At 45.6% G+C, this 10,999-nt stretch overlaps 1 protein-coding gene across 1 annotated transcript in view; it reads left to right on the plus strand.

The window, feature by feature from the left end:
• Positions 1-9,998, plus strand: part of LOC134935978 (zinc finger protein 268-like) — an 85,738-nt gene extending 75,740 nt beyond the window's left edge. Inside the window, exon 2 of the mRNA XM_063930845.1 lies at positions 7,476-9,998. Coding sequence (XP_063786915.1) covers positions 7,653-9,620 — 1,968 coding nt within the window. The 5' untranslated portion in view covers positions 7,476-7,652 and the 3' untranslated portion in view covers positions 9,621-9,998. The remainder of the gene's footprint in view (positions 1-7,475) is intronic.
• Positions 9,999-10,999: the final 1,001 nt, after the last annotated feature.

Below are 10,999 nucleotides of genomic sequence, written 5' to 3' on the forward strand. Positions count from 1 at the left end.
TATGGCGAAAATATGTTGCTTGGTGTGAGGCCAGGAAGGCCCCTACAGAGGAATTCCAGCTGGGCCGGTTCCTGCACTTCCTACAGTCAGGTGTGACTATGGGCTTAAAATTGGGGTCCATAAAGGTCCAGATTTCATCCCTATCCATTTTCTTTCAGAAAGAACTGGCTTCTCTTCCTGAGGTTCAGACGTTTGTTAAGGGAGTGCTGCATATTCAGCCCCCTTTTGTGCCACCAGTGGCACCTTGGGATCTCAACGTGGTGTTGGGTTTCCTGAAATCTCACTGGTTTGAGCCACTTGAGACCGTGGAGCTGAAGTATCTCACGTGGAAAGTGGTCATGCTATTGGCCTTAGCTTCGGCTAGGCGTGTGTCAGAATTGGCGGCTTTGTCGTGTAAAAGCCCCTATATGGTTTTCCATATGGACAGGTCAGAATTACGGACTCGTCCGCAATTTCTGCCGGAGGTGGTGTCATCCTTTCATTTGAACCAACCTATTGTGGTGCCTGCGGCTACTCGTGACTTGGAGGATTCCAAGTTGCTTGATGTAGTCAGGGCTTTGAAGATTTATGTGGCCAGAATGGCTGGAGTCAGGAAAACTGACTCGCTGTTTATCCTGTATGCATCCAACAAGCAGGGTGCTCCTGCTTCAAAGCAAACTATTGCTCGCTGGATCTGTAACACGATTCAGCAGGCTCATTCTGCGGCTGGATTGCCGCATCCAAAATCAGTAAAAGCCCATTCCACAAGGAAAGTGGGCTCTTCTTAGGCGGCTGCTCGAGGAGTCTCGGCATTACAGCTTTGCCGAGCTGCTACTTGGTCGGGTTCAAACACCTTTGCAAAATTCTACAAGTTTGATACCCTGGCTGAGGAGGACCTTGTGTTTGCCCATTCGGTGCTGCAGAGTCATCCGCACTCTCCCGCCCGTTTGGGAGCTTTGGTATAATCCCCATGGTCCTTACGGAGTCCCCAGCATCCACTAGGACGTTAGAGAAAATAAGATTTTACTCACCGGTAAATCTATTTCTCGTAGTCCGTAGTAGATGCTGGGCGCACGTCCCAAATGCGGACTTTCTGCAATACGTGTGTATAGTTATTGCTTACTAAAGGGTTATGTTATGTTGGCATCCGTTGGTGATGCTCTGTTTTTGTTCATACTGTTAACTGGGTATGTTATCACAAGTTATACAGTGTGATTGGTGTGGCTGGTATGAGTCTTACCCTTGATTCTAAAATCCTTTCCTTGTAATGTCAGCTCTTCCGGCACAGTTTCCTTAACTGAGGTCTGGAGGAGGGGCATAGAGGGAGGAGCCAGTGCACACCAGTAGTACTAATTCTTTCTTAGCGTGCCCAGTCTCCTGTGGAGCCCGTCTATTCCCCATGGTCCTTACGGAGTCCCCAGCATCCACTACAGACTACGAGAAATAGATTTACCGGTGAGTAAAATCTTATTTATTCTAGTGTTATTAAGCGCTGGGTGTGTGCTGGCATACTCTCTCTCTGTCTCTCCTAAGGTCCTGGTTGGGGTTTTGTCCCGTTATAGGTTAATCCCTGTGTGTGGGGGGTGTCGGTACGTGGTGTCGACATGTCTGAAGCGGAAGGCTTTTCCAAGGAGGAGGTGGAGCAAATGAGTGGTGTGTCCCCGTCGATTGTGCTGACTCAGGAATGGATGGACATGTGGCATATGTTGAATGAAAGTGTGGCATCCTTACATAAGAGGCTTGATAAGGCTGAATTAGGGGGGACATCAGGGGTTCAATCCTCGGATTGGACCGACTCACATGGCCCGTCGGGGTCTCAAAAACGTCCCTTTACACAAGACACTACTACCGACACGGATTCTGATTCCAGTGTCGACTATGACGAAGTAAAATTGCACCCTAGGGTGACTAAAACCATTCAGTGTATGATTGTGGCAATAAGGGATGTGTTGCATATTGAGGATGAACCCTCGGTCCCTACACAAGGGTACACGTGTTTAAGGGAAAGAAACAGATTATTAATTTTCCCACATCTCATGAATTAAATGATTTCTTTGGAAAAGCATGGGGGACTCCGGAAAAGAGACCGCAGATCCCCAAAAGAATTTATATGGCATACCCCTTCCCTACACAGGACAGGGAGATTTGGGAATCACCCCCCACTGTGGACAAGGCCCTGACGCGCTTGTCCAAGAAAGTGGTGCTACCGTCTCCTGACACAGCGGCCCTTAAGGACCCTGCAGATCGCAGGCAAGAAACTACCTTAAAGTGTATTTATTCTCATACGGGTGCTGTGCTAAGACCGACAATTGCGTCGGTATGGGTGTGTAGCGCAATTGCTGCCTGGACAGATGAGCTGACAGATCAATTTGATAATATGGATAAGGATACTATATTCTTAACTCTAGCCCATATAAAAGACGCAGTCTTATTTATGAGGGATGCTCAAAGGGACATTGGATTGCTAGCTTATAGGGCCAATGCCATGTCTATCTCAGCGAGAAGATCCTTATGGACTCGCCAATGGACAGGTGATGCAATTTCCAAGAAACATATGGAAGTACTACCCTATAAGGGGGATGTATTGTTTGGGGATGGGCTGACGGACCTGGTTTCCACAGCTACAGCAGGTAAATCAAATTTTTTACCATATATTCCCCCAACAGCAAAAGAAAGTAACACCCTATCACATGCAGTCCTTTCGGTCGCACAAGTCCAAAGGAGTTCGGGGATCCTCTTTCCTCGCCAGAGGTAAGGGCAGAGGCAAGAGAGCACCTGCGGCAGCAGGTGCCCAGGAACAAAAGTCCTCCCCGGCTGCTCCAAAACCCACAGCATGACGCTGGGGCTCCCCTGAGGAAGTCCGCACCGGTGGGGGCACGTCTTCGATTTTTCAGTCAGGCCTGGGTCAATTCGGACCTGAATCCCTGGGTGTTGGAAATAGTTTCCCAGGTTTACAAACTGGAATTCGAGGAGGTGCCCTCGCGCCGATTTTTTAAATCGGCCCTACCAGCTTCCACATCGGAAAGGGATGTAATGTTAGCTGCAATTCAAACGCTGTGTATACAGCAAGTGATAATCAAGGTTCCCCTGCACCAGCAGGGAAGAGGTTACTACTCAACCCTATTTGTGGTGCCGAAACCGGACGGTTCGGTCAGACCAATTTTGAATCTGAAATCCCTAAACCTGTACATAAAGATTCAAATTCAAAATGGAATAACTCAGAGCTATAATAGCCAACATGTTGGAGGTGGAGTTTATGGTGTCGCTGGACATAAAGGATGCGTACCTTCATGTCCCCATATATGCCCCCCATCAGGAATCCCTGAGATTCGCTGTACAGGATTGTCATTACCAATTTCAGACGTTGCCGTTTGGACTTTCCACGGCCCCGAGGATTTTCACCAAGATAATGGCGGAAATGATGGTGGTCCTGCACAAGCAGGGTGTCACAATTATCCCATACTTGGACGATCTCCTGATAAAAGCGAGATCAAGAGAGAAATTGCTGAGCAGTGTGGCGCTCTCTCTGAGAGTGCTCTAGCAACACGGTTGGATTCTAAATCTACCGAAGTCACAGTTGATTCCGACAACTCGACTTCCGTTCCTAGGTATGATACTGGATGCAGAACAAATGAAGGTCTTCCTCCCAATAGAGAAAGCCCAAGACATCCAGAACATGGTCAGAGAACTGCTAAAACCGAAAAGGGTGTCAGTTCACCAATGCACTCGAGTTCTGGGGAAAATGGTGGCGGCCTACGCGGCCATTCCCTTCGGAAGGTTCCATGCAAGGACTTTTCAATGGGACCTTCTGGACAAATGATCCGAGTCCCATCTGCATTTACATAGGAAAATAACTCTGTCCCCAGGAGCCAGATTGTCCCTCCTGTGGTGGTTGCAAAGTGCTCACCTGCTGGAGGGTCGCAGGTTCGGGATTCAGGACTGGATCCTGGTTACCATGGACACGAGCCTGCGAGGATGGGGAGCGGTCACACAGGGAAGGACTTTTCAGGGTCTTTAGTTAGTCCAGGAGTCCTGTCTACACATCAATGTGTTGGAACTCAGGGCCATTTACAACGGCCTTCGACAAGCGGAGAGTTTTCTTCGAAATCTGCCGGTTCTGATTCAATCAGACAATGTCACAGCTGTGGCTCATGTGAACCACCAAGGCGGGACAAGAAGCAGAGTCGTGATGGCGGAAGCCACAAGGATCCTTCGCTGGGCGGAAAATCATGTAATCGCTCTGTCGGCTGTCTTCATTCCGGGAGTGGACAACAGGGAAGCAGACTTCCTCAGCAGACACGATCTCCATCCAGGAGAGTGGGGACTTAATCAAGAAGTCTTTGCAGACGTAACACGTCTTTGGGGAGCTCCTCAAATAGACATGATGGCGTCACGCCTCAACAAAAAACTTCGGAGGTATTGTGCCAGGTCTCGGGACCCTCAGGCAGTAGCAGTATACGCACTGGTAACACCGTGGGTGTTCGACTCGGTCTACGTGTTCCCTCCTCTTCCTCTCATCACGAAAGTGTTGAGGATCATAAGACGAAGAAGAGTACAGACGATACTCGTTGTCCCAGACTGGCCTCGAAGGGCGTGGTACTCGGATCTACAAGAGATGCTCACAGGAGACCCCTGGCCTCTTCCTCTGAGGGAAGACCTGTTGCAGCAGGGGCCCTGTGTATTTCAAGACTTACCGCAGTTACGTTTGACGGCATGGCGGTTGAACGCCGAATCCTAGCAAAAAAAGGGATTCCGGAAGAGGTCATCCCTACTTTAATAAAGGCTAGGAAGGAGGTGGCGATAAAACATTATCACCGTATCTGGCGAAATTATGTGTCTTGGTGTGAGACCAAGAATACACCTACGGAAGATTTTAATTTGGGTCGTCTTCTCCACTTACTACAGACAGGAGTGGATATGGGCCTGAAATTAGGCTCGGTTAAGGTACAGATTTCGGCCCTCTCGATTTTCTTTAAGAAGGAATTGGCTTCTCTTCCAGAAGTCCAGACGTTTGTAAAGGGTGTGCTGCACATCCAGCCCCCTTTTGTGCCTCCTGTGGCACCATAGGACCTGAACGTGGTGTTGCAGTTCCTAAAATCACACTGGCTTGAACCGCTTAACAAGGTTGAGTTGAAGTTTCTTACCTGGAAGGTGTTAATGTTGGCTTTAGCATCAGCGAGGCGAGTGTCAGAATTGGCGGCTCTTTCATACAAGAGCCACTACTTGATTTTTCATGTGGATCGAGCTGAATTGAGGACACGTCCGCAATCTTTGCCTAAAGTGGTTTCTTCATTCCATGTGAATCAACCCATTGTGGTGCCTGTGGCGCTTGTGGCTACAAGTGACCTGGAGGACAAGTTTGATACCCTGGCTGATGAGGACCTAGTGTTTGCTCAGTCGGTGCTGTAGAGTCATACGCACTCTCCCGCCCGATTGGATGCTTCGGTATAAACCCCATGGTCCTTACGGAGTCCCCAGCATCCTCTAGGACGTAAGAGAAAATAAGATTTTAAACCTACCGGTACATCTATTTCTCCTAGTCCGTAGAGGATGCTGGGCGCCCGTCCCAGTGCGGAAACTCTGCAAGACTTGTATATAGTTGTTGCTTGCATAAGGGTTATGTTACAGTTGAAATCGGTCTTGGACCATTACTGTTGTTGTTCATATGGTTAACTAGTTATGTATGATCCAGGTTACATGGTATGCTTGGTGTGGGCTGGTATGAATCTTGCCCTTGGATTTCTAAATCCTGCCTTGTATTGTCCATCTCCTCTGGGCACAGTTCTCTAACTGAGGTCTGGAGGAGGGGCATAGAGGGAGAAGCTAGTGCACACCCATAGTCAAAGTTCTTTTTAGGTGCCCTATCTCCTGCGGAGCCCGTCTATACCCCATGGTCCTTACGGAGTCCCCAGCATCCTCTACGGACTAGGAGAAATAGATTTACCGGTAGGTTTAAATCTTATTATTCTCCATACTGGTCTTCCCTAAAATAGACTCTGATGACTACAATCCAGTTTGAATGCAGCTGCGAGGCTGATCTTCCATGACATCTATTCATCGTCTGCTGTTACACCCTGTCCGACTCTTCATTGGTCACCGGTATTCCGGGGCTAAAGATGACACTTAAACTAAACTGTAACTTTAAATATTAAGCTCCTCCCACTTGCAACCCCATAATGTCTGTCGTCTTTATTTGCATATGGAGTAGGGCACGTTTTATGAAGGCTGCTGTGAAGCACATCTTGTAGATAAGTTGGGTGATGGGCATCATTACCAAAGGTTACATGATTGACCTCAGGAGTCCGCTACGGCGTTACTCTGGGATGCAAAGAAGAGGGTGGCATTTACCCAGGCTGTCCGTTTTCTACATTCAGGTGGTGTTATGCTCATTTTTGCTGATCTTAATTCTCTTTGCCTTGAGCAGCAGGTTGTGGGTAGATCTTTTGCAACTAGATTCTGTTTGATCAGTAATCCACAACATGGAGGTCAACTCATTTTTGGCCTCACACGATGTCGGTAATGTGTATCTTCACATTCCAATTTGGGCAGGTCATCATTCTCGCCTACGTTTTGCAGTCAGATCCGATCACTACCAAGTGCAAGTGGCGAGCTTACTGTGCAAGCAATGTATCACAGTTCTACCTTATGTTTATGATCTGCTCGTGCACGCCGATTCAGCTTTGCAGTTACAAAAGCATCTAGATAGGACATTTCAAGTATTTAAGGATCACTGCTGGATCCTAAATTTAGAGAAGTTTCACTTAACACCTGGTCCATGCCTTCAGTTTCTAGGGGTGCTATCAGACACCTCTCGCCAGTGTGAGTTCTCTTGCCAGAGTTCAAAACATAGACTTTGAAGAACTTGTTCACGGCAGTATAGTCAGTGCCTCGTCTGTCAATCCATGTGCATTAAGCTGTTGGGCACAATGGTATTCACCTTCTAGACCAGTATGCCAGATTTCATTTCTGGGAATTCCAGTGGGAAATTCTCCAAAATAGGACAGAATTCTCAGCATCCCTCTCATCTCAGTTTATCTTCTCCAACGGCACTAGTCAATGTCTCAATTGGCGGCTGGTTTGTGATCATCTCCTCCAGTGCTGGTTCTTAGTCACTCCTGATTGGTTCATTGCGACTTTGGACGCAAGTCTCCAAAGGTGCTGTGACATTACACCTTCGGCTCAAGAAGAGATCTGCTATCTCATAAAATAATGGTAGCATGTGTTACCCATCTAAGGTCATTGCAGGGGGGGAGTAATATATAATCTGCACATACTGTGGTCAGAGGATGAGAATTATACAATTATCAAGTGGAGGTCTTTGTGCTGTACATCTGACTGCAAATAGAGTTCTAGCACTTCGGCAACATTCTCAAATATAAAACAATGGTCAGTGACTGATATTTGCTATTGTATGTAAATATTCATCATCTTTATACAATATAACACATTACCATAAATGTATAATTTTCCTTGTAACCTTTAAACTCTTTTTACAGGACAAATAAAGATCAGGATTCTTATACTATTAGAAGACGTTGGGGAAAGGGATATTGTTCTCTGATCAAGCCAACAAGAGATGGCATTTCTCTTTACACCTCTGGAGGATTCACAAAATCTCCGCATTTTCTGGATATAGGAAACTTTCAATAACTAATTTGTTTCTCATCTCCAATATGATGAGTCTCACAGGAGAGAGATATCCGTGCTCTGAGTGTGACAAAAGATTTGCATTTAAATCAGAGCTTCTCATACATCAGAGGAGTCACACAGGAGAGAAACCATTTACATGTTCTGAGTGTAGCAAGTGTTTTACACATAAGCAAAGTCTTCGTAATCATCAGATAATTCACACAGGAGAAAAACCATATACATGTTCTGAATGTAGCAAATGTTTTTCCCATAATTCGGGTCTTTGGATACATCAGAAGAGCCACACAGGAGAAAAACCATTTAAATGCTCTGAATGCAGCAAGGCTTTTACCACCAAGCGACAACTTGTTTTACATCAGATGATTCACACAGGAGAGAAACCATTTAAATGCTCTGAATGCAGCAAGTGTTTTGCCTCCAAGCAACAACTTGTTATACATCAGAGGAGTCACACAGGAGAGAAACCATTTAAATGCTCTGAATGCAGCAAGAGTTTTACCTCCAAGCAACAACTTGTTATACATCAGAGGAATCACACAGGAGAGAAACCACTTAAATGCTCTAAATGTAGCAAGTGTTTTACAGATTTGTCAATTCTTCGTACACATCAGAGGAGTCACACTGGAGAGAAACCACATAACTGTTCTGAATGTAGCAAATGTTTTCCCTGTAAGTCAGCTCTTGTTTTACATCAGAGGATTCACACAGGAGAAAAATCATATAAATGTTCAGAATGCAGTAAGTGTTTTTCACGTAAATCACAACTTGTCAGTCATCATATGATTCACACAGGAGAGAAACCGTATAAATGCTCCGAATGTAGCGAGAGTTTTACCTCCAAGCGACAACTTGTTATACATCAGAGGAGTCACACAGGAGAGAATCCATATAAATGCTCTGAATGCAGCAAATGTTTTCCCTATTTGTATTCTTTTGTTAGACATCAGAGGTGTCACACAGGAGAGAAACCATATAAATGTTATGAATGCAACAAATGTTTTCCCTGTAAGACCAATCTTGTTATACACCAGAGAATTCACACAGGGGAAAAACCATATAAATGCTATGAATGCAGCAAGTGTTTTACCGCCAAGCGACAACTTGTTATACATCAGAGGAGTCACACAGGAGAGAAGCCATATAAATGCTCTGAATGTAGCAAGTGTTTTACCTCCAAGCGACAACTTGTTATACATCAGAAGAGTCACACAGGAGAGAAACCATATAAATGCTCTGAATGTAGCAAGTGTTTTATTTCCAAGCAACAACTTGTTATACATCAGGGGCTTCACACAGGAGAGAAACCACATAAATGTTCTGAATGCAGCAAATGTTTTACCTGTAAGTCACAGCTTGTTAGTCATCAGAAGAGTCACACAGGAGAGAAACCATATAACTGTTCTGAATGCAGCAAATGTTTTCCCTATAAGTCACAGCTTGTTATACATCAGAGGAGTCACACAGGAGAGAAACCATATAACTGTTCTGAATGCAGCAAATGTTTTCCCTATAAGTCACAGCTTGTTATACATCAGGGGCTTCACACAGGAGAGAAGCCACATAAATGTTCTGAATGTAGCAAATGTTTTCCCTGTAAGTCACAGCTTGTTAGACATCAGAAGAGTCACACAGGAGAGAAGCCACATAAATGTTCTAAATGTAGCAAGTGTTTTGCTTCCAAGCAACAGCTTGTTGTGCACCAGAGGATTCACACAGGGGAAAAACCATTTAAATGCTATGAATGCAGCAAGTGTTTTATTTCCAAGCAATATCTTGTTTTACATCAGAAGATTCACACAGGAGAGAAACCATATAAATGCTCTGAATGTAGCAAGAGTTTTACCTCCAAGCGACAACTTGTTACACATCAGAGTATTCACACAGGAGAGAAACCATATAAATGTTTTGAATGCAGCAAATGTTTTCCCTGTAAGTCATCTCTTGTTAGACATCAGAGAAGTCACACAGGAGAGAACATTGGAATGTTCTGAATGTAGCAAGTGTTTTACCCGTAATTCATGTCTTAAGACACATCAGAGGAGCCACACAGGAGAAAACAATTTAAATGCTCTGAATGCAGCAAGTGTCTTGGCTCCAAGCGACAAATTGTTAAACAGCAGAGGAATCACACAGGAGAAAGACCCTTTAAATGCTCCAAATGTAGCAAATGTTTTACAGATGTGTCAAGTGTGAATGCAGGTAGTGTTTTACTAGCAAGAAAACACTTATTAATCACATAGGAGTCAATCTAATCCTGAATGCAGCATGTTTTTAATAAGTTAGTAACTTGTATCACTACAATATGCATTCCAGGGAGCCAATATACACTGCTCAAAAAAATAAAGGGAACACTAAAATAACACCCATCCTAGATCTGAATAAATAAAATATTCTTATTAAATACTTTGTTCTTTACATAGTTGAATGTGCTGACAACAAAATCACACAAAAATGATCAATGGAAATCAAATTTATTAACCCATGGGGGTCTGGATTTGGAGTCGCCCTCAAAATTAAAGTGGAAAAACACACTACAGGCTGATCCAACTTTGATGTAATGTCCTTAAAACAAGTCAAAATGAGGCTCAGTAGTGTGTGTGGCCTCCATGTGCCTGTATGACCTCCCTACAACCCACACAAGTGGCTCAGGTAGTGCAGCTCATCCAGGATGGCACATCAATGCGAGCTGTGGTAGGAAGGTTTGCTGTGTCTGTCAGCGTAGTGTCCAGAGCATGGAGGCGCTACCAGGAGACAGGCCAGTACATCAGGAGACGTGGAGGAGGCCGTAGGAGGGCAACATCCTAGTGGATGCTGGGGACTCCGTAAGGACCATGGGGAATAGACGGGCTTCGCAGGAGACTGAGCACGCTAAAGAAAGATTTAGTACTATCTGGTGTGCACTGGTTTCTCCCTCTGTTCCCCTCCTCCAGACCTCAGTTAGAATCTGTGCCCGGACAGAGCTGGGTGCTTTAAATGAGCTCTCCTGAGCTTGCTAATAAGAAAGTATTTTAGTTAGGTTTTTTATTTTCAGAGAGCTTCTGCAGGCAACAGACTCTGCTACGTGGGACTGAGTGGAGAGAAGCAAACCTACTAACTGCGGCTAGGTTGCGCTTCAAAGGCTACTGGACACCATTAGCTCCAGAGGGATCGAACACAGGTCCTGACCTTGTCGTCCGTTTCCGGAGCCGCACCGCCGCCCCCCTCGCATAGCCAGAAGACAGAAGCCGGCAGAAGCAAAGAAGACATCGAAATCGGCGGCAGAAGACTCCTGTCTTCACATGAGGTAGCGCACAGCACTGCAGCTGTGCGCCATTGCGCCCACACTAACCCACACACTCGGGTCACTGTAGGGTGCAGGGCGCAGGGGGGG

This window comes from Pseudophryne corroboree, chromosome 6 (assembly GCF_028390025.1).
Source record: "Pseudophryne corroboree isolate aPseCor3 chromosome 6, aPseCor3.hap2, whole genome shotgun sequence".
Classification (NCBI taxonomy): domain Eukaryota; kingdom Metazoa; phylum Chordata; class Amphibia; order Anura; family Myobatrachidae; genus Pseudophryne; species Pseudophryne corroboree.